Below are 21,617 nucleotides of genomic sequence, written 5' to 3'. Positions count from 1 at the left end.
GCGGCGTCTGGTTTCTGGCATTCTGGGGTTGGCAAGGACAGAGGTGCTATTGCTTTATTCCGGATTTGTTTCTACATTAGTATCATGGTAGAGGCGAATACAACAATCTAGATGATATCTGATGGCAACTTGTTAAAAATATCCTTCGAGGAATGACTGGAGTGACCCGACAGTACCTGGTAGGACCAGCTTGTACTCTTCGGCTTCAAATGCCAGGCCTATTATAATGGGGCTTTGAAGAGGGCAAATTTCAGATAACTGAAAGTATCTGATAGTTGTAGCGACCAAGGAGCCGAATATAGCAAAACAAGATAACCAGTTGCATCTGCAGATTTATCAGCTGCATACAAGTATTCATCCCTATAGCAAAATATGTTCGCTGAATTATTACTGCAATAAGATTGGGCTTGATTAAAATATTCTACTCAAAATTCGCCAATGCAGCGATTATATGTGTTGCAGATATTATTATAAGTCCCAAAGAAATGTCTATTAGTCTAATTATTATTTGACCATAAATAGGTAGTTCATTGTCAAATCATAGCTTGCTTTCTATGCCGGTGATGAGCGATCCCCATGCCTTAGTGGCTCAAGCGGGAGCTATCACGTGATACGTAGCATACACGTTACAAGCTATCCCAGCCAACCTACATGTCTCGGGGGAGGACAGACAGCTATTATACCATCGAAACTAATTGCTCTCCGACTTCAGTCATAGAAAGGCATTTCAGACGGCGCATTTATAGGAGGATTTAAACGACATATCCGCCAACAAGAAGAAATACGCCAGCAATGTCCGGCTCCGGATATGATGCAGTAGTGGACGTGGACGACGAGGTGCGTTGCTCTAAGGAAGCTATACATTCCTATATACCGATCGTACCCTGCTGGTAAAATCTATGCTTCAGTTTGGCTCACCTACCTTTTTTAGGGCGACCTCGGAGACACCGACCTCCAAGAAGATCTCGAATTCCACAGCTCCAACTTCAATGAGCCTTCTTCCTCACGAGGCGGGCGCAAGGCGCCAGCATCGGGACTCCCACCACCAGCGACATCTTCCTCCTCCTCCTCCTCAAAGCGCTATCTCTGGAGCATGTCGTTCTATGCACAGTTCTTCGACGTCGATACATCCGCTGTTCTATCGCGCTGCTGGGCGGCCTTGTTCCCGCGGGCAAATTTCCTCGATGTATTAGAGGGAAATCCAGATCTGTATGGGCCGTTTTGGATCGCAACGACGGTTGTTCTCATTCTATTCCTCGGCGGCACGATCAGCCAATATCTTTCGAGTACGGGGAAGTCTGCTTTTGCGTATGATTTTAGGTTACTAAGCGGTATGGCTTTGTCTTCCCGGATAGCATTCCCTGGCTTGTCATTAGGTGGCTAACAAGAAGGGGCATATAGGCGCGGCGGGCCTGATTTACGGCTATACTTTGGTCATCCCGGTGGCCCTGTTTCTCGCTCTTCGATACTTTGGAAGCGAATCAGCGAACCTCTTAGAATGCTGGTCTCTATACGGATACTCAAATCTGATATGGATACCTGTTGCTCTGATTTCGTGGTCACCAATCTCCATCCTTAACTGGGTCTTTGTAGGTGTTGGATTCGGCCTGTCTGTAGTATTCTTGGTGCGAAACCTATACCCAGTATTGAGTGCGACCGATCGCCAAATCAGCAAGATCCTGCTAGTTATTGTCATCCTGCTACACGCCGGTCTTTCTTTGACTATCAAGATCCTTTTCTTTGCTCATGGAAGCCCGGTTGCAAGAACTCCTACCGATGGTGGTTCTGACAAGCCGCAATAGATGATGAATTTTGCTACTCTGACTATACAGGGTCAAAGCTAATGGATAATGGGAGAGTTTCAGAATTATATGAAAAAAGATTTGTCTTTAAAGGCAGGTTTCTAGGGGAATACCAGGAATTTGGCCAGAGCATTGTACACTACACACAGCACAGTTAGCTATGCCTCAATTTAAATGATGGAACATAAATGTAGATTGTATTACAGATTTTGTTTTCTTTTGTTCCCTTCTTTCCAACCGGCCTCGTGCTCCTTGGTATGACCTTTTTCTTCTGTTTGGTCCCACGCCATCAGTATATATGTACAGCTGTGATATTAATACTAAGAGTCACTATTTCGATACAACAACCGTTGGTTCATAGATCTAGTTATCCCTCTTTCCCTGCTTAACCACCTCAACCGGTCCCTTGTTCTTGTCCCAGTCGAGCCAGCTGCCCGGGTATTCGCCAACACTCTTCCATCCAGCATGTTGCGCCAGGCCGGCAGCCGCCTTGGCACGCACACCAGCCTTGCAGTAGAATAGCAGAGAGGCATCCTTGGGCGGGCGGCTGTATCCGTACATGTCTTCAAAGTCCTCTTCAGAGATGTGGAAGCTCTGGACGGCGGAGGTGATGGGGATGTTGATGGCGCCGGGGATCTTGCCGGTGTCGAAGAGCTCAGAGGGTTCGCGAACATCTTGTTTTCAAACACCACAATGTCAGTAACTGAAATATAGAATCAAAAAAACAAATTGGCAACGAGCAAGGAGTGCGTGAACTGTGGGAGAGCAAGCGACATACCGACGATGATGACCTTTTCCTTGGGGTCCTTTTTCTCAACCAGCGTCTTGATCTCATCAAAGCCCCAGATCCGACTGCCCGGCACCTGATTGTCGGCACTGCCCGAATACCACCGCACGGCACCAATGCTCCTACTTTGGACCCTTCCCCAAGCCGTCGGCAGCAATGAGGGCGCTGGCCGAACCATCGCAGAGGCCGCCGTTCTCGCAGCAGCGACTGTCACTGGGGCAGCAGTCATCCGCGAGGTTATGCGCCGCAGCGCAAGCCGCTGGCAAGCTTGCCGAGTTGCCATGATTGCCTCAACTGTGTTTACTTTATCTTTTGCGGTCTCCTCGGTGGCGCTTGAAAGCTTGATCAGTGGATTTGAGAAAAGCTTTGAGGTGCAATTGCTTGCTTTACAGGTTTGCGCGCGCAGTCCGCCGTGTATATCCCCAAAATTAATTCCGCTATTAGCATGCCACTAGGCCATCCGAAATAGCCCAGCCTCGGGAAAGCTACCACGAACAAGTGTAAGTCCAACCGCAGCTTCTAAACAGCTTAAAAAAGCAGCTTCTTGTTCTTATTTTATCGCGTAGCATACAGGCCAATGACACAATGCCCTACTGCTAGCTACATGAGAAAGGATTTCTGGCGTGGGAAATAGCGACCTCGAGGTCAATGAAGCTCCCCAATTACAAGCGGAAATGGCCCCGCGAAACGGCATGTCATGTGCGGCTACCTGTTAGCTAAAGGCTTCAAGCTTCCTTCGTTCGTCCAGGCCACGCCTGAAGTTACCTAGTACAGAGGATTTCGCGGATTACCAAAACTGCCAGCCTGAGCCAATTGGATATCTCGCGTCGATGCCCTTGCATATCAGCTGCTCTATAAAGGATCAGCAGCCTCCTCATCTGAGACGGCCATTGTTATCTTGGTTCTTGAAGCAAAATCCTATTACACGAAATATTGCCGCGGGATTTGCATCTCATAAATCATCACATAAATCTCACTTAACTTTATCCAGAGGCAACAGACAGCTCGTTGACATTGTTCTTCCTTTTATTTTCATTCCATCAGCTAAACTTGATGTTCTTCATGGCGCCCAGCCGCAGAGGGGAATTATGCCACGGCTGGGATAACAAAAAATATATATACACTGATGATTGGGTATTAAAATTATGTACCATCCCCCCATTAAAGCCTTGCCTTTCCTTTCCTACGCAAGACCAATCCTGAACTCCTCCCTATTATTAAAAGCTTCTTCAAAGCAGCTCAGTGCTTAACAAATGCCATGTGCAAAGAAAACGCCGTCTATAGCCATGAATGGCATTCGCCAACCGGACGATCATGTATCGCTTCGATATCGCAAGGCTACGTTTGTATAATGCGCCGCTGACTGCTGTTGTACAGTCTTCACCCTTTTTTTTTATCTTCATTTCGTCGTGTGTTTTCGATTTATTTCCTCGCTTCAAAAGTAAGGGGGCAGTCATCCTATATTATTGTTAGCCAGGTGTTCAATCATCTCCAGTTCTCTATTTTGATCATGTCTTACCTTGGGGAAGATGGTTGCAAACACCTTGATCTCTTCTGAGAGAGGCGTGGCGTGATGAGTCCAGTTCATTTGCACAGATGCTTTTCCGATCATCAGAGCCAGGTTAAGCTGGGCATACAGTTGACCGAGGCAATAGTGAGGACCAGTTCCGAACACCAGGTAGTTCTTGGCACCCTTGACTTCAGCATCGCCTGAAAAGTATCTCTCAGGGTCGTAGTAGTCGGGGTTGGGGTAGACTTCGGGATCGTGCAGAGCCATGTACGTCGTAGGAATCAACATAGAGCCTATCGGATAAAAATGTCAGCATTCGAAGCACACAATCTTTTACTATGAACCAGGCTCAGAATCAGGCTTACCCTTGGGAACAGTGTAGGTGTCGGTGATGGGGAACGGCTTCTTGACCAGGTAGGGAACCATGAGGACTGGTGGGCGGTATCGGAGGAGTTCTCGAACGGCGGCACGGGTGTAGGTCAGAGACTCGAGTTGATCCATGTTGAGCTCAGCATTGATATCGCCGTTGCGGACCTTGAGGTTTTCCTCTCGAATGCGGTCAAGAACATCAGGTCGTTGAGCTGTAACCTGGAAGAGCCATGTAGCGGCACTGCTGGTGGCATCCTGAGAGGCAAAAAGGAAGGTGAAGACGGTCTGGGAGATCTCGTAATCTCCAAACATGCGCACCATGGGTGAAGGCTTCACCAAATCTTCAGTGGACAGGCCCTTGGCCTCAGCCTCACGCCAACGCTCGGATTGGATCATGACCAAAATCCAGGCATCCATGATACAGGTGACTTCTCCTCCAGCAGCCATGCGAACCTTGGCTTTGGCAGCGCACTTGGCGAATTCAGCCAGAACCATGTCGGCCGCCTTCTTTCCGTACCAGGTCTTGGTGTAGGGAAGAATGATGGGGAAGTTGACAAGCTCAAGAGCTGCGGTGATGAGATAATAATCATCGGCAATCTTCTTGATGGCCTCATCGGAGATGTAGTGACCGACAAAGGTGCGGCAAGAGACGGCGCACATGAGTTCACGGAACTCGGGCATGAAAGGAACTGGCTTGCCGTCATTCTCCTTGGTGATGTCGAGGAATCGCTTGAAATATGTCTTGTACACCTCCTCCTGACCAGGAAGATAGTCGGCGAGGGCCTTGCGGGTGAAGAGGCCGTTGAGACCCTTGCGGAAATCTACGTGGAGCTTTCCGTCAAGGAAAACCCAGTTGTCCGCTCCGAGGAGCTTGTGGGCGACATCGACGACACAAGGCTTGACATACATGGGGGAGTTGAGAACTTTGCGAGCCATATCGCGAGTGGACGCAATAACGACGAACCTGCGAAAAATCCAATGTCAGTCCCAGTCACTAATTAAAGTGTATCAAGCCCAGGCAATCAATCTTACTTGTGGAAAACAGAGACACAGCTCAATGGGCCGCTCAGCCACTTGGCATAGTACTCTTCAAACTTGGGGTCCATGGACTGCAGGAAAGGTCCAATGAAAGGCGTCTTGAATGCCGGACCAACAATAGAGCCCTTGTTAAGAAGATAGCTGACTGTTGAATAGCAAGCACTCGTTAGTCGGGATCAACTTGCTACCGAGCCACTATGAGCTACGAAAAAGCGAACAACATACTTTGGTCATAGGCGACACAGAGGGCGAGGACGGTGAACAGCCAAGTCCATGGTCCCGCGGTAGAGATGGTCTCGATCACATAGTCCAGCTGAGGAGGAAGGTTGGCGCTGACATATTTCGAATTGGCGAGAACAGACGTCAGGACTGAGGACGCCCTGGTGGCATTGACGGCCTCCATGGTTGACTAAAGGCAGAAGAAGCTGTGTCGAGCTATTCTTCTTGTGCTGGGTCGCAAGCTCTCTATCGGACGCGATACTATCGCACTGCCACCAAACTTGGATGTCTGGTATGCGTCCGAGCTACGGCTACCTTCAAAAGAGAGAACGGACGGGGGCCAGCGAAGTGACGGCGATGGGGATATAAAAGAATGGAGGGCCGACAGGGGGGCAGAAAGAAAAAAAGCCGTTGGCCCAAAGCCGTCTGGAGTTTAGAAGGGCAGTATTTCGTGCGACTAGCACCTCTGAATTAGTACTAAACTCCGAGTCGCTTTAGTAATTGGACCTGACCCACGAGGACGGTGTGCTCGAATTCGATATACAGAAGTACCTGGAGGTACAAGCAATCACCAGCAGAAACTCCGCACCAGGGTCCGAAGGGTTGCCGTCAATTGGGTTGCTGCGCGTGTGTGTGGCATTGACAAGCAGATCCCACAGCTGCGCGCATGAGCGAGAGAGGCTGACGGGGGTGAATCCTGGTCGCCAAAGAGAGTTTTTTTCCTTTGTATTCAAAGATTGAATCAGAGGAGACCCACGGCCGTGCTCCACGACTCGGAAGATGCAGCTAATCCCTCCCCTGTGCGCTTGATTGCACCGGTCCCCTGCCAATTTTAATCTTGTCTTTCTCTTTTTTTTTCTTATCGATTTAGCGTCGAAAAAAGACAACATGGCTTGCCGTGGATCAACAGTGTAAGTACTCCATACTCCCTACTCTAATAGTCTGCATTGGTATGAGGACTCTGTCTCTTTTTCTCTCTCGTTTCTCACAGTCATCGTATTGCCAGTACTAGTAACTCTACTGTCAGTACTATTGGAGAGATTATCCTGGCCCTGGCCTCCGTAACGAATGCTCCGCGGGGCCCTCGGGTTTAGGCCTGACGTCGCTCTAAGAGCACAATGTACCCGTTAATTAAAAAGCCCACCTTTTAACTCGTCTATCAAGCGTGTATCGCGTATCCGTCAACGGATCCTAGCTCGGAAATACTAGTGCAAATTACAGGTCCCGGCTCAGCTACGATACAATTGCTCAGCGTGGCGAGGCTTGCCATAGTTTTGTCACAAACAACCAGGGGGCTTTTATTGCTGCTGGGTATCTCTCCGCAGATTCCGGAAAGGTACAGCACGCACCAGTGGGCTCGATGACGCATTTACAGTAAGTTGAGCCTCTGATCTTACAGGCAATATCTGTGTTTAGGCACCCTAAGCAGGCAGTAGAATACCGCCCGCATTGCTCCATTGAGGCCCCAGTGCCATGCTTTACGCAGGCTGAAAGGGTATAGCTGCTGTCTTCGTCCACGGGCAGTAGTAATTGCTAATCTTAAACGCCAATTCCATTCTCTCGGCCACGTTGACCGACTATTGTTATTTGTAAGAAAACTCGTACGATGATGCGTGCCGGAAGCTATTTCCCGCGTTCCTCATCTCCGAGCGAAGCCATCGCAGACTCTCGGACCTGTCGCGGGCTCATGCTGATTCTCTCATACCGGTGCTTGTATAGAGAGTAGTGCAGTACGTGTATCAATCAACCAGCGCCTCTCACCCTGCTCGTCAATGGGAACCTAAGAAAAAGGGGCCCTGCATCCTCTGCAAGTACCTACAAGTATCCTCTATCGAGACAGAGTGTCAGACTGCTACGCTCTGTGCTCGTCGTAGTACGAAGGGCTACTCCTCGCACGAGCAGCAGCAAACGGCAAATCCCACTAGCATCGGCGCGCATTCGAATTCGTTCACACTATCAGATCAAAATCTCGTTCCTGTGCTGCCACCCACCAATAGCAGCCGCCCTTTTGCCAGCATCCCTTGCATCGCGTGCCGCAAAAGGCAACACGCCGCTGAAAGAAGAATTTGTTGGGGCGTCTCTGAGCATGCGCAGCCAATCGACTTTCACAGATTTACCCCACCGCCCTCCGCGTATCGAACACGAATACGAATAAGCCTTTCTAGCCTCTAGTCGGAGCTCGTCCCGCTTTTGGGCTGCTTTCGCTCCGCATATTTCCCCTGGCCTTAATATTTTGGCTTCTTTTTGGGCCAGTAGTATTGACGGGAATATCCTAACCTGCGCGCCGTGATTGTGTGCTCAGATGCTGGCCAGCCTGAGTCCGAGCCCGAACCCGAGCTGTCCGGAGGCGATATCGCCAGCCATGGGCCATGGGCAATGCGGCAGACAGTGTCCCAATATACTGCAGGCCCCAATGACATACAGGGAATATAGATTTTATTGTGCTATTGGACAATGCTGCTTCTGGTAACAGCCATGCCGCGATTGGCTTGATTCAGCTTCAGCTCAAAATGGTAAGCGGCTGAATCGCCGTCATAGAGGCATTGATTAAAGTTGACAATAGCCTCCTGGTCAAAACATGCTTCTGGTTCTTATTCTTCGGTGACCTAATGCCCGATTGAGCAATTAGAGCAAAGCCGCCCCTTGCTCGGGCTTCTTTTCCGGATCTCCCCAGCAGGGAATTTTATGATCGGGGTCATTCAAGACCTGGTGACTGAGTAAATGTACTTTGGGTGGCTTTTTATTGTCCTTTGGGCTGTTCATGCGTCTTTCATACCTTCATCCCAGGGACTACCCCATATAACAAATTGCTTACTTATATCCGGCTGCAAGCATGGGTGGTCTTTGTAATATCCGCAAAACGCACCCCATACTCATATACGTAAGGCAGCTGCTGCTTGCATGCAGTTGCTGATGATGCTAGTGGGGGTATTGTTGGGCACAAATGAATCTCTAGCAGCCGCTGTGATGTTTGCCCATCTCTTATACGAAGAATGATGGCGATTACGTAATCGGGCGTTCAATCTCTAGGGTAGGCGATGAACGCATGTCGCAGGAGGCAGCTATTGTGTATCACTGCCTATGAGCAGCTGGATGTTGATGATGCAAAGGATATATTTGGCCTTGAATTCTTGAAATTGTTGGGTTTGGTATTCGAATACCTCATCAAAACGAAGAGTGGTTGTGGCAGATGAAATCTATTGTTGCCGCCCTCGCCCGTCCTCAATAGGCTAACTATAGAGTATGTAATGACTTTGATAACCACAGCTTAATCCATACACGATGAAAATGCTGACCATAGCAACGGTAACATGTCTGTAATATGACGAGACCTCACATAGCAGCGAAATTAGAGTGGACAGGCATCCAACCTAGTTGATCTTGTTGTAGGTCAGCTTATACCAACACATCACATCGCACCAAAGCCTATAGCTGGCTTGGCCTATGTAATATTTACAGCCCTGTGTAAAGCAAGCTGAGCAGCTGATAGCCAAAGCAGCTAGGAACACCAGCTTTAAGAGCAAAACTACGTCATCAAAGCCGCCGACGTCGTGGTGTGCTTCCCTGCGTAGCCAAGTACGTCGCAAGCACAGCCTACGCCTAGCTTGCCTATTGGCCTACCGCCACTAGAGGCGTCGACATCTTAGCAAGGCTGTCTCATCTCTAGTATTACTAGTAAATAAATGAATCAGACCTTGGTTTATAGTAGGAATTAGGTATACGTGCGTGTCAATCCCCATCTGCTTACATGATACTTGGCTGCGGATGGAGGAGGCTAAGGAGTGTGGCTGGCTGGCAGGAGGTGACGTATCGATATTGGCAGCCAGGTGCTAATACTAATATCCTCTATTTCCCCTCCGCATCAAACAACGCCACAACTCCATCATATCACGTACCACTATCAACAACCAACTCGCCCAAGATGCCCGCTTACATTGTAAGTCTTATGATGGAGACTTGGACTTCTGTCTGGCGGTATAGTTGCTGATGTCCCTTTTTATTGCATAGGTTACCCTTCACGACGATGCCTCGGATGCGCAGGTTGCCGCGTGAGTAGCAGATGCCCATTCTCTGAGATACGAACCGCCACGCTGACGCAAAACCAGAGCCAAGAAGAAGGCCACCGACGCCGGTGGCAAGATCACCCAGGAATACTCCTTGATCAAGGCCTTCGCGTGAGTCTACGACCTTTTCCTGCGACTGTCAAATAATCGTTGTGTCTGGTTAACTAACATGGACGTGCTGCAATCTAGCGTTTCTTACCCCGAAGGCACTGTCTCAACTCTCGACCAAGAGCCGGGGGTTAAGGCCGTTGAGCACGACGCTGAGATGAGGACGCAGTAAATAGAGCTTTACGACGACTTGACGATACCTACAATGGCTTGCCTACACTAGAAGGGAAATAAACATAGAATTTTCTACTTCACAGTGAACAGAGCCACAGTTGGGTTGGCAGTGACAGTGACAGTGACGCCCAAAGTAAACAACCGCTGCGGTACCTATTGACGCTGCCCCGCCATATCCCCCTCCTTTAGCTTCCTTCTGGTGACGTGACGTAAGTCGATAAGAGTGGGGGTTAAGAGTACACAGCAGCAGCAGCAATTTTGTTATCGTCGCGTGACTGACTGCTTGATTTCTTCCCTATGTTACAGATCCAAGACATTATTATAAAGATGTGTATATGACGATATTAGGAGCTTCATGCCACCAAGTTGGCGCAACTTGTTCAGCCTGCCAGGTAAAGTCCGGCTTGGTTGGTTCTGTGCCGTCATTAGCCTTATCGGCTGACCGGCTGATTACGGCGAGCATAACCGCCATCGCGCAACTGGCCAAGCTTCTAGAGGAATCGACTAGTGCTGCTACTATATCACTTACACTATATCCGTACACGACCACTAACTTAGTAGTGCAGAAACCGTATTAATAGGTGGCCTACTGAATCTGTTATAGTACTCCAAGGCCAAGTGCTAGTGGGCTGCGCCGAAGATCGCTCAGCCGCTTACCGAACGAAACTCTCTTTACCGACCTGTAAACAACGAGGCTGCTGACTTTGCATCGCTTTGCATGATCATCGCAGGCAGGCCGCGGTGGTGCATCAGCGGGGCGTCCTCTGCTGCATCTTCTATTGCTCGGTTCCCAGAACAATAACCGACTCCCAATGCTGCAATGACAGCCTTAATCAAGTCCACGAGGCTGCTGCGGCCACTCGGAACTCGAGCCCCAGCCTTGCTGCAGGGCCAGCGACGGCGCTTCACTTCTGACCGTGCGTACGATGTTTCTGACGCCGATATTACCAAATTGGCCAATCTGCCTCAGCATCCTCTCCGCCTTGCGGATCTAGTAAGGTAGGCGGCGCAAATATCCTCTCGGATTCACCCTTCCTCCTACTCATACTTCACAGTTGCAAGTAAGCTCTGGATGATATCGACTGACAATCTCTCCTTCTCTGTACAGACACGGCAGGCCGCCTCTATCCGAAAGGTCGCTTCTGTCGTCGGCCAACTTCACACTCTCACTCGCTCCGATTCGTCTCGCCCATCGACTACAAGCTCTTCAGAACCTCCCGTACATTGTCGTCTCTAACCCAAACATTTCTCAAATCTACAACAATTACCTGCACTCTCTATCCATCCTTCTGCCCTACTGGCAAGCCGCTTCTGAAGGCCGAGCCATCACCACCCTCGACGACGAAATCAAATTCACCAATGTCCTCGCCGAGCTGGTCGCCACCCACACCGACACAATCCCTATCCTAGCTAAGGGCTTCCTCGAGTGTCGTCGATACATTTCCCCGGCCGAAGTGACGCGTTTCTTGGATGAGCATCTGCGCGCACGTATTGGCACTCGCCTCATTTCAGAGCAGCACATTGCACTGCACTTTAGCAGCCAGCCTCATTTCGATCCCGGAGCTAGTCCTACGCCATGCCCTGAGCATCCCACATACATCGGTGTTATCGACACCGCTTTGAAGCCTTCGCTAACGATTGACTCTTGCGCCGGCTTCGTGGCTGATATTTGCGAGCTCCGGTACGGCGTACGTCCAAAGCTCATCATCGATGGTGAACCAGAAACGACATTTGCGTTTCTGCCTATGCATTTGGAGTATATCGTCACTGAACTCCTTAAAAATGCGTTCCGCGCATCAATTGAGAGCAAAACAACCGAACCTATTGTGGTTACCGTGGCCCCGGAACCGCCATTGAAACAACAAGAGGGCGATCTCCCTGATATCAAGCTCCCATCCGAGGAACTAGGGCCCTTCACGTACGACGCCATCAAGCCTCTGGATGATAACGCCCCGGGTGTGACGATCCGCATCCGAGATCGAGGTGGCGGCATACCCCCAGAGGTTCTTCCCAATATCTGGTCTTACTCCTTCACCACCTTTTCCGAGGATCAAGATATCCCTGGATCCAGTGGAAACGACGGGCTCAGTGCTATTGCTACTGCCAGCACCGGGGGAAGTTCGATTGCCGGCCTGGGATACGGCTTGCCTTTGAGCCGTGCATATGCTGAGTACTTTGGCGGCGGCATTGCTGTCCAGAGTTTATATGGATGGGGAACTGACGTCTATCTCCGTCTTAAGGGCGTTGGAAAGGTGGGCCAAAAGTAACAAGAACTGCTGCTGTTGTTGTTGTTGTGGTAGTTGAGCTGAGAGCGGCACCTGTATGCATATATGACTTTCCTTTCTCGTAAGAGTGCCCAACGTTGGCTAAAGCGAAGCAAAAGGGAATCTTGGATTCATAGCGTATGTAAAATTTCACCTTTTAGATATTGTTTTTTCTACTATTCTATTTCGTCTTAGAAATGAAAAACTATTCATCATCCAGTATTGCAAAGTCTATCATTAATTTAATTTGAATTCAATGGCGTACGGTCTGCTTTTCCTCCCGATAATGACAAGAGTAAAGATAATTAGAAGATTTAAAATATGAAAAACTCTCAAATTCAAGATGAACTATTTGTTATAAACAATCGCTACAACGAGAACGTGTCCACCCCAAAGTCAGCTTTAGAAGACCATCGCCCAGGTTGCTTCCAAACAATTAAGTTACGGTAAAGCACATTATTCCATTTCATAACGCAATAACTCTTCTTCTTTCCAAATGGTAGCTTAAACAAAGACGGTAAACTTCTCTTCCTAAAAGAAAAAACCCATAAAAAAACGCCGTTTCTCTACCATATATCAAATGTTTGCTGATGCAATGAACGTTTTTCTCTTCTTTTCTTTTTTTTGTGGTGATTTCTGTGGCTTCGTAAAGTACAGCATTTCATCCGATCAAAATTCGTGGTGTTGACTATCGTACGAGGGAGCAAACAGTCCCGGAAAATAAAATAAAGGAATGATTAGTACGAAGATAGATATTAAAAAAACACCGATATTCTAATTGCATTTCCTCCTCATTCAATCCATGCCCATATGCATCGTTACATATTTTCCAACTCGCGGTCAATTTGCTTGTCAACAAACGTGCGGCGCTCGCCAACAAGCTCGGTCTGGAGGCGCTGTTCAACAAGGGCACGAACCTGCTTCTTGGTAACAGTGTCCAGGTCAACGCCTTGCAGGACGGCTTGTATAGACTCAATGATGGCAGCATCTGATGACATGATGCCGCCGGCTGCACCGTTGAAATCGAACGAAGTTGTTGACCGCGTTGCCTCATGGCCTCGGCCAAAGCTCATGGCAGAAGACGAGCGGTTCATGCCACTGAAGCCTGGGGACAGGCCTGGGGACAGGCCTGGTGATGGAGTCAAATTGGATAGACCTCGGGTATGCATCACGCTAGTACGCTGGGGGAAATCAGAGTACGGTGACTGGCTGCGATCCTGAATCGCAGTACCCATGGACATCATTGACTGGCGGTTCATATATGCTGGATCGCCGATATGGCTGGCGGCGAAAGGTGCAGGAGACTGAGGAGGCATGTATGTGTTACGTCCGTGCATACCGGTGAGGACTGAGCCTTGAGGGCCGGCAGAGTAGACGGATTTCATTTCGTCCATCTCGTATTGCTCATTGTAGCCAAAGTCCTGCTTCTCTTGGTAATGGTAGTTACCGCGGCGACCCGGAAGATTGTTGGTCAGAGCATAGTCATCCCAGAGCTGGAGGGGAATAGTATTCGGATTGAAGCCTTCGTCATCCACAGCAACCACTTGCTTGTTGCCCTTCTCTCCAATAACGACACGAGTGTTACCCCAGGAGAAGTTGTCTTGGTTCCAGAAGGAGTACACCGGAAGGGCAAACGAGTAAATGGGATATGCAATGATGTAGATGATCATCCATCCAATATGCTGCCACTGTCTTTTCAAGAGGAAGATAATCGCCTGGAGACCATAAACGGCAGCCAAGATGACAATGGACCACAGGGGGAACGAGGTCGGGTGCGTCGCTACGCTGTAGATCATGTATCCAAGATAAGCGCACGTCGCAGGAAGAATGATGGTACCGAAGAGATCAATGAAGACAATGAAGCGCATGCCGAAGAAACAGAAGCCACACATATCCTTCAATCGCAGCAGTTCAACCAAGTTGTGGATGGTGGAGTTGATCCATCGACGACGCTGGGACAGGAGAACGCTCCACGATTCCGGAGCAGCTGTCTTGCACTGAGCATGCGGCAAGAACTTATATTGCATAGAGGGGAAGTGCTTTGTCATCAAAGTTGTCAAGAATCGATCCTCACCCAGAGAGAGAAGATTCTTCTGGTGAAGTGTATCGACGTCGCAAACACTGTAATCCTGAATGACAGCATCAGAAATGATTAGAGGCTTGCCCTTTTCTGCGGTTCTGAGACGATACATGGTGAAACTATGCGCACATTTGTGTTAGTTATATTGAAAAGAGAACAATAATAATGAGAGAAGAGGAGAAAAAGAAAAAAGAGAAAAGTAGCGGATCTTGGGTTGGGGAAGCCTTGGTTGGATTTTACTTACCATCCAGGTAAACAAGTAACGCTACCAAACAAAGACTCGAAAGCCTTTGCCATATGATGAGAGATGTAGTATTCATAAACCTGAATCATTGTCCACCAGGATTTTTGGTCATTCTCGAGACTGGTCTCACCGCAGATACCGGCAATCTTGGCGTTATGGGCGCAAGCTGCAACCAATCTGTTCAAGGAATCTTCTTCGACACATGTATCGGCATCAACCATGAGTAGGTATTCGTACAGCTCGGGGTCCACGCCAATGACATTGTTGATCTGATTGAACATTTCCAGCTCAAGCGGATTCATGGGAGAGCGATGGTGTACACGGTTAAGGAAGCTCATAAGAAGAATCTGAGAATCACGCTTGCCACGGTTACCCGGCTTTGACCTGCTTTGTTCCGCCTCCCGACCGACTTTAACAACGACCAAGTAAGGGACAACGTTTCCTTCGTACTCGTAAAGGCCAGAATAGACTTTCGCGTAGTTGAGCTGATCACCGCCAGCACCGACAGCTTTGAATGCAAGAGCCGGAGGGTCAACTTTGGGATCGACACCCAGGATGTCCAGAACAATCTTAGGCGTAGGCCGATCATTACCTCCTCCGACAACCATGCCGTCGCAGATTATGCAGATGAGCTTGCGCTTATTGTCGTATTGCAGGGCCGTCAACGAGTCGAGTGCCTTTCGCAGTGAGTCCTCACCTTCTGTGTAAGCAGGGACCTGGCAAATGACAAATTTGTCTTGAGGAGAAGGGCGCCGCTTGCCGCCAAATTGAAGGGCGGACAAGAACTTCAGCAAAATGACAACACACAGAACAATGGTGAAAGAGAGAAGGATCCAATTGTTCACCACGCATCGAGGGGTTACGCGGAAATCAGTGTAGCCCTTCAAGAAAAGGCGTTGTATACAAAGCCAGCTGTTTTCAAGATGGGCATGTACGGTGGCGTTGTTATTGGGGTCGTTGAGGATAACGTCAAGTTTGCTCGTGATATCGGTTCCAGGATTGTTGGCCCACAAGTCAGTAATTTCCTTATCAAGGAATACAGACTGCTTGCTGTTGTCATAAACGGCGAGGGTCGAGAAATAGTTTGTCAAGTCATAGATTTCGTTGCCATACATGGCCCACATCCTCTGCTCATTGTTGCCTTGATTCTCAACATCAGACTTGAGGTAAACCAATTCTCCCTTGTAGAACTCCTCAATAGCTGGCTCAAAGGTGTCAAAGTACCAATTGGGGTTGCTCAGCTTAGATGTAGGATCAGGCTGGAAGTGGCCTGAAGTATGCACAGCCACTACGTACTGGACGGTGTTGTTAAGGGATAGCTGAAAGGAATCCAAGATACCAAGACCCTGGCAGGCTACGTTCAGAGGAGGGATGAAGTAATCGTCCATATCCATACCAGCCAAGGGCAGCATGACATCAGAAGTGGTCTTGACGTTTGTGTCACTGTGCTGAGTCTTCCAGAACTTGGAAATATCATAGACACCACCATGAATGCTAACGTAGAAATCGTTGGTGCCCTGGTGTGTGGCAACCTCCTTTCGGTTCCAAGCTTTGTCCATGTTAGGGCAAAGAACACGTCCGAATCCGACAATCCAAAAGACGATGATAGCATTCATCAGGACAATCAACATGCACAGCGTGACTTTCTCACGCCAGGCCATACGAATATCGGGGCGTTTCATGCCACCAGGCCAGCGGAGGAGGAAGGAAGGAATCCACCAGGTCATGGCCCAAGTGAACCAGACCCAGGCTCGACGGGCATTGTCGACCTCTTTTGTCTCAATCTGTTTGCCTTCAGCCAGCTCGGGATCGAGGGCAGCAGCCTCTGCGTTATAGAAACCGTCATTTTTGTACAGGTCACCCTTGTTACCCAAGCCATAGTCACCATTGCGCATGGTAGGTGCAATGGATGGGTGAATGGATGGCGCGGCATGCGGCATCTGGTTTTGACCGAGTGTGAATTGGCTCATGTTGCCTTGGCTCATGCCGCGGTTGTGAGCTCCCAGTGCGTCACGGCTGGAGCCGACACCATTGTCCAGGCCAGTCGGTGGGAAGTAGCCGCTTCCGGTACCTGAATAGCCCGTGTCAAAGCCACTGTTGAAGGGGTTGCTATGGATGGGATGCAATTCGTCGCCTGGCTTGACATCTAGCATGCTCTCGGCCTCCCACCATGCATTCTCGCGAATCCAGACTCGTTCCTTGCCGATGAAGACTTCGCCGTTGCTCCAGCCACGCTCCAGCATCCACGTCTCGATGCCTTCTCGCCCATCTCTGCAGCCCAGGGGAGCATAGCGGTGTACAAATTCGTCAACGTCAAAATCGGCAGTAAAGTCGAGATTTCTATGCCTGCGGTTGGCCCATTCTGGTAGCCTCCAGGAGCGGAGCTGTCGGGAGACAGTGCCGGCCGACCAAGCAGACGTAATGGAAGGCAGCGCGGCCAGGCTGGCAGGTGAATCATCGGTTGGGTGCAAGCAGAGATGATACCACATGCGGTTGGAGCTGAGCACCGTGGGGAGATCAATACGGCCAGCTCTGCCCAGGTTGATGCCTTGGCCTTCGACAGGGAAGAGCAGCTTCTTGAGGAAGCTACCCTCGTCTGCGCCATACGCAGCCTTCTCCAGGATAACTTCCCTCTTCTCCAGCTCATGCTGTCGCTCACGTCCTTGTGGGCCATTCATAACCCCCAAGTCTGGTGCAACTTCAGATACCGCCTGTTGGACTTCTCTCAAGATGGAAGATCCTGCTGAAGGAATCTCGAAACCATCGCCAATCATTTCGGAGTTGATGCCTTGCGTATCATCAAAGACGGAACGCATGCACAGTGCCCTGCCAAGAGCAGGGTCCGGCACCTCAAGAACGGTAATGGAGACAGTGTCGCCATTATCTTCGTTGGAAGTGGGAGTACGGACACCTTGCCCGTCCAGAGACTCATCACCATCCTTGATGCGGGTCAGCTGTGCGGCAATGGCATCATTGGCCTTGGAGATGACCCAGTCAACGAGGGATTCGTACAATCCGCCAACCAAAGTTTTGCGGTCCTCCGTGCTGCACTGGCGAAGGACGACCTCGGGATCGATACCGAGCAGGCCGCCAACATCCTCGCCGATCTCTTCCAATGCCTCAGATTCAATGCTATAGTCAAGTGTGTCACCAAGCTTGAGTAGGCCGGCAAGAGTGGAGATGAAGTTCCGGTGAGCTGAACCTTTGATGCCAATGTCTTTGAGGGCCTGACGGAAGTCATCGGCTGATGCAGAATCATCCGCAGTAGGCAGGTATGATGGCGGGTCGTATGTGCCAGACCGGGACAGGAGGGTGTAGGCAGATGCTGATTTGAGACTCAAAAACTCTCTCTCAGCCGGTGTTGAGGCCGAGGTTAGAAGGTAGTAGAAGACATCAAAGGCGCGATAGCCCGCCTCAGCAGGAATGTTGAGCAAGCCGGCAGAGGTGTCAATCCCGCCTTGGGAGAGGGCCAGTGAAGCTCCGGTAATATTTCCAGCGAGATTCAGGGCCAGAGTCACACCGAGACCAGCTTGTTTTGGGGCTGATGGGTTCTGCGGAGTGACACATCGAAGAAGCGGCTGGAGGGCCTCTAAAGCCTTGTAGACGTTGGATGGAATCGCAAACGGGAACGACGACAAGAAGGGGACCAGAAGGGAGGGAGAAGATTGATGTAGAGAGCTAGATGAAGTACTCGTTAGCGAATGAAGTGGATAAATGGGCGGTAGTTTATTCGCGAAGAAGGCGCCTATCTCTTACCCCAAGATGATGCAGCCGTCCTCAGCACGCCGCCTGGCATGTTCCCAAGCCCGCGACGCGAGAGTAGCATCGACAGCCGGGCCGCCCTGAGCGGCCGTCAGCCAGGTGTTGACAACAACGCTGGTGCTCGCATCTAGCTGGTGCGGCTGTGATGAGAGATAGATGTTGTGGATGGAGTTGAGCAAGGTGGTTGTCGAGACCTGGGTGGCCTGAGGTCCGCCAGCTCGAGCCTCCGAGGCCATGGAGAACATGGACAGCCGGTTCGCCATGACGAAGGAGTGGGCGAAAAGGCCCTCGAATCGATGGCTGTTACGATGCTGTAGGATATGGTGCGCGTGTTGTTTAAGCAGTCGCTAAAGTATGCCAGCAAGCAATATTATGGAGAAAGGTAATAAACGATGTATAAGGAAAAGAGACAAAGCTAGAGTCTGCTGAGCGAGTGACGATGGAAACGCAGAGACGCGGTTGCCAGTTCAACTCCTTTCTTCTTCCGCAAGCGAGATGCAGAACAGGATAACCAGACGATAGACAATACAAGGCGAACAAACAAATGCTGCGATTAACGATTGAAAGGAGGGCTGCCAAAGCGAATGAGGCAGTCTCACCAGGGGAGGTTGGGGGGAACAGCAGAGGAAAAGTCTCCCAGCGGCTGCGTCTGCAGGATAAATCGACAGACGATGGAGTTTGAGCCCATGGGCGGATTTCCAAGACCGTCGTGCAGGTAATAGCAGCTGGGTGGTAGCTGGCCAGGGGGAGAGGGCGTGCGCCCAACAAGTCCGGCCGGCGACAGCGAGCAGGGGCGCACCAGGCACGAGCCAGGGTGGCCGGTGCTAGGACAAAGACAACAGCTGGTAACAAGGGAGCACGCTTGCAGCTAGACGCTAGCGGGCGCCACTGTGGCGGGTTGGCCTCACTGAAGCCGTTCCCGCTAGGGCTTCAACTTTAAGGGCTAGCGGCTACCAACAGCGTCTGCTGGTACGGCGATAGCGAGCATTACAGTACTGTACAGATGATGAACCCGTACGAGCTATACGACTTGCAATTCATGGGCTGCACGCCGTGGATATTAGAGTTGCGTTAGAGCGAGAAACCTCGTACTCTGCATTGCACGAAATAATGCAATGCAATGCAAAGCTAGTTTGGCTGCTATCTGTGTATGCTTATAAGTATTGACAGCACGTTGTTGACACTGCCAACTTCTGGCGTTCTGCTGCGATCAGGATAGCAGATTTTCTGGGGATAGCACCAATCGAACAGAGATACTCCGCACTGTACCGTCCTACTGGGCACCACAATTGTACGATATTCCCCTGCTACTACCGCTCCGGGCAAAGCGAAGCAATTTATTATTATGGAGTGCAGAATATTCCACACCTGAATTCGAAATTTCACACGTCAGGCCTTTTCTCCGTGCGGAAAACATGGCTTGATACGGGCATATACCTACTTGTACGAGGTGCGCTCCCCAAAATAGGCTCCTGAGGAGACCCAGAGTCAGCGGATATGCTGCTGGCCAATACGAGGTTAAATGCATGACTGCGACCACTGTGTTTTGCGTGCGGCCTGCGAGCCCGTCTTCGGGCGATTCCACTTGTGACCAACCACGGCGCTGCCTGGATACTCGTATTTTTTTTTTTTTTCCTCTTGAGAGGGGCGGCTATGCTAAGAGCCGCTCGCACTACCGGCGTGCGCAGCCTCGATCAGTCCGACAACATTGGGCCATCTGCAGAAACCGATTGGTTAAGAGAAAACAAGCTATGCATAGGAGGGAGGAGATGAGATCAACGAGACAAGAGACACGCAGAGAAGCGTCTATATGCGGACACGAAGTACGCGCAAAGAGGAAAGACAGACTCTCAGACTTACTGGTAACATCATGTCGCCCGCTGAGCATGAAGCTTGATACCCTACACTTTGGCATCAGTGCCACCCACAGCGTTTAATGACCCGTCAGCAGGGAGGGGAACGCATGTTAACCTTTTGACGATGGCACCTCTATCCTGCTGTTGGCGATGATCACGATTATCCCTGCAGTGATACTCCATACTCCATACTTCATACTCCATACTCCTCCGTAGTACGACGTTTTTTCACACTTGCTAAGTGGTGCTACGACGTCCAAGGCACTAGATATCTTGCCCCGCCAAGACTAGAGAATAGGTTGAAAAAGAAAAGAAGGAAAAAAGAAAACATGCGAGTGTTCGTGTCAGGAGGGGCCAAAGGTGTTGCGCAGTCAGTCATGCACGGAAGCCTCCCCGAGAATGATGTCGTATGTAGCATCTCTCAAGTTCGACCAAGTAACAGGCATCGTTGGCGCTGGGGCATTAACACTGGGCCACTTGGGATCAGCACGATCCATCCAAGCAAACTTGGACGCTTGGATGCATGACACAAAGCGCCTCGTGTTCCGAAAATTTCTCTCCGTACTCCGTATTCCAACGACAATCGGATCTCATTCTGGCAAGATCTGGGTAAGAGGTTATAAAAAGAACGCTGCGCTGGTAGGCCTAGCCTCAGGCTGTGTCCGTCAGGCCACCCAGCAGGTAAGCTTCCTTGGCAGCTTTGTCAGGATCAGCAGAACACTGGACTCTGGGGAAAAGGCCCTTTCTCACGGTTGTTCTGAAAAAAGATTCGGGCATAAGAATGGATCGAAGCATTGCAAGTACGAGTAGCTTCTTACTGTATGCTATTTTCTGCTCCAGGCATTGACTGCGCCAGCAAAGTGTGCGTTCCAGTACCCGCGCACGTAAGCAGCCGTTCGTGGAGGTGATGGAGCTGGCCGCTTTCACCGGCAGCAGGGCAGCTGTTGCCAGCCCGGCACAGGCCAGCGACTGGGCAGGCTAGGCAAGGCCAGGCAAGGGAGAAGCTGCGTGCAGTCTGGCACGCCGTCTCGCGCGCCGAGGTGTGGAGGAGCACGACGAGAAAATTTGATCTCGGATACTGGGAGAGACACAAGATTATGCTGTGCAGCCGCCTGTGTTCATAACTTGGTGCAACTCGCAGCCGCAGAGTTCAAACTCCCGGCTGCAAGTACCTTTTATGGGGCACAGAGCGCAGAGTACTTCACCACAGCTCGAGGTACCGCTAGTGCTGGTGGCTGTAGTCTTGCCGCCCAGGGTCCCTGGCATGGATCGGATCGCCTGGCCCACTTCGGAGAGGCGAAGTAGCCACAAGGTACTTCCAGCTGCGTTGGCGCACCGAA

At 50.3% G+C, this 21,617-nt stretch overlaps 6 protein-coding genes across 6 annotated transcripts; 3 read left to right on the top strand and 3 right to left on the bottom strand.

Moving 5' to 3' along the window:
- The first annotated feature begins 659 nt into the window (after nucleotides 1–659).
- Nucleotides 660–1,993, top strand: GGI43DRAFT_402866 (Yip1 family protein). Its single transcript, XM_083205727.1, has 3 exons — nucleotides 660–837; nucleotides 932–1,331; nucleotides 1,402–1,993. The coding sequence occupies exons 1-3, from the start codon at nucleotides 793–795 to the stop codon at nucleotides 1,800–1,802; spliced, it is 846 nt and encodes a 281-aa protein (XP_083061869.1). The 5' UTR covers nucleotides 660–792; the 3' UTR covers nucleotides 1,803–1,993.
- Nucleotides 1,931–3,145, bottom strand: GGI43DRAFT_353905 (Rhodanese-like domain-containing protein). Its single transcript, XM_083202302.1, has 2 exons — nucleotides 2,581–3,145; nucleotides 1,931–2,476 (listed from the first exon to the last, which is right to left on the bottom strand). The coding sequence occupies exons 1-2, from the start codon at nucleotides 2,870–2,872 to the stop codon at nucleotides 2,166–2,168; spliced, it is 603 nt and encodes a 200-aa protein (XP_083061868.1). The 5' UTR covers nucleotides 2,873–3,145; the 3' UTR covers nucleotides 1,931–2,165.
- Nucleotides 3,146–3,853: 708 nt separating this feature from the next.
- GGI43DRAFT_354209 (C-22 sterol desaturase) lies at nucleotides 3,854–6,033 on the bottom strand. Its single transcript, XM_083202303.1, has 5 exons — nucleotides 5,732–6,033; nucleotides 5,501–5,651; nucleotides 4,465–5,432; nucleotides 4,109–4,392; nucleotides 3,854–4,047 (listed from the first exon to the last, which is right to left on the bottom strand). Exons 1-5 carry the CDS (start codon nucleotides 5,907–5,909, stop codon nucleotides 4,012–4,014), a joined length of 1,617 nt encoding a protein of 538 aa, XP_083061867.1. The 5' UTR covers nucleotides 5,910–6,033; the 3' UTR covers nucleotides 3,854–4,011.
- A 3,556-nt stretch (nucleotides 6,034–9,589) lies between these two features.
- GGI43DRAFT_402859 (uncharacterized protein) lies at nucleotides 9,590–10,143 on the top strand. Its single transcript, XM_083205726.1, has 4 exons — nucleotides 9,590–9,662; nucleotides 9,734–9,774; nucleotides 9,832–9,900; nucleotides 9,979–10,143. The coding sequence occupies exons 1-4, from the start codon at nucleotides 9,648–9,650 to the stop codon at nucleotides 10,067–10,069; spliced, it is 216 nt and encodes a 71-aa protein (XP_083061866.1). The 5' UTR covers nucleotides 9,590–9,647; the 3' UTR covers nucleotides 10,070–10,143.
- A 627-nt stretch (nucleotides 10,144–10,770) lies between these two features.
- Nucleotides 10,771–12,746, top strand: GGI43DRAFT_353690 (branched-chain alpha-ketoacid dehydrogenase). Its single transcript, XM_083202300.1, has 2 exons — nucleotides 10,771–11,070; nucleotides 11,180–12,746. Exons 1-2 carry the CDS (start codon nucleotides 10,892–10,894, stop codon nucleotides 12,336–12,338), a joined length of 1,338 nt encoding a protein of 445 aa, XP_083061865.1. The 5' UTR covers nucleotides 10,771–10,891; the 3' UTR covers nucleotides 12,339–12,746.
- Nucleotides 12,742–18,684, bottom strand: GGI43DRAFT_433562 (chitin synthase-domain-containing protein; the record flags this gene model as incomplete). Its single annotated transcript, XM_083209761.1, has 3 exons — nucleotides 12,742–14,534; nucleotides 14,660–18,337; nucleotides 18,416–18,684. 3 exons carry the CDS (start codon nucleotides 18,682–18,684, stop codon nucleotides 13,154–13,156), a joined length of 5,328 nt encoding a protein of 1,775 aa, XP_083061864.1. The 3' UTR covers nucleotides 12,742–13,153.
- Between the last annotated feature and the right edge of the window lie 2,933 nt (nucleotides 18,685–21,617).

The sequence above is a fragment of the Trichoderma evansii genome, assembly GCF_050947405.1.
Source record: "Trichoderma evansii strain SZMC 28006 chromosome Unknown GGI43scaffold_7, whole genome shotgun sequence".
NCBI classification, from domain to species: Eukaryota; Fungi; Ascomycota; class Sordariomycetes; order Hypocreales; family Hypocreaceae; genus Trichoderma; species Trichoderma evansii.
Note: the sequence above shows the minus strand (reverse complement) of the source record. Positions and strands in the feature narration are given on the sequence as shown.

Bases quoted from the DNA above. Each gene is read 5' to 3' on its own strand.
- GGI43DRAFT_354209 (XM_083202303.1), bottom strand. From the start codon at position 5,909: ATGGAGGCCGTCAATGCCACCAGGGCGTCCTCAGTCCTGACGTCTGTT. The intron at 5,652-5,731 runs GTATGTTGTTCG...GCTATTCAACAG, and splicing joins CTGTGTCGCCTATGACCAAA to TCAGCTATCTTCTTAACAAG. The intron at 4,048-4,108 runs GTAAGACATGAT...ACAATAATATAG, and splicing joins TTGCAACCATCTTCCCCAAG to GATGACTGCCCCCTTACTTT.
- GGI43DRAFT_402859 (XM_083205726.1), top strand. The intron at 9,775-9,831 runs GTGAGTAGCAGA...ACGCAAAACCAG, and splicing joins TCGGATGCGCAGGTTGCCGC to AGCCAAGAAGAAGGCCACCG. The intron at 9,901-9,978 runs GTGAGTCTACGA...GCTGCAATCTAG, and splicing joins TCCTTGATCAAGGCCTTCGC to CGTTTCTTACCCCGAAGGCA.
- GGI43DRAFT_353905 (XM_083202302.1), bottom strand. From the start codon at position 2,872: ATGGCAACTCGGCAAGCTTGCCAGCGGCTTGCGCTGCGGCGCATAACC. The intron at 2,477-2,580 runs GTATGTCGCTTG...TTTGAAAACAAG, and splicing joins GGAAAAGGTCATCATCGTCG to ATGTTCGCGAACCCTCTGAG.
- GGI43DRAFT_353690 (XM_083202300.1), top strand. From the start codon at position 10,892: ATGACAGCCTTAATCAAGTCCACGAGGCTGCTGCGGCCACTCGGAACT. The intron at 11,071-11,179 runs GTAGGCGGCGCA...TTCTCTGTACAG, and splicing joins CGCCTTGCGGATCTAGTAAG to ACACGGCAGGCCGCCTCTAT.
- GGI43DRAFT_402866 (XM_083205727.1), top strand. From the start codon at position 793: ATGTCCGGCTCCGGATATGATGCAGTAGTGGACGTGGACGACGAG. The intron at 838-931 runs GTGCGTTGCTCT...TACCTTTTTTAG, and splicing joins TAGTGGACGTGGACGACGAG to GGCGACCTCGGAGACACCGA. The intron at 1,332-1,401 runs GTATGGCTTTGT...AGGGGCATATAG, and splicing joins TGATTTTAGGTTACTAAGCG to GCGCGGCGGGCCTGATTTAC.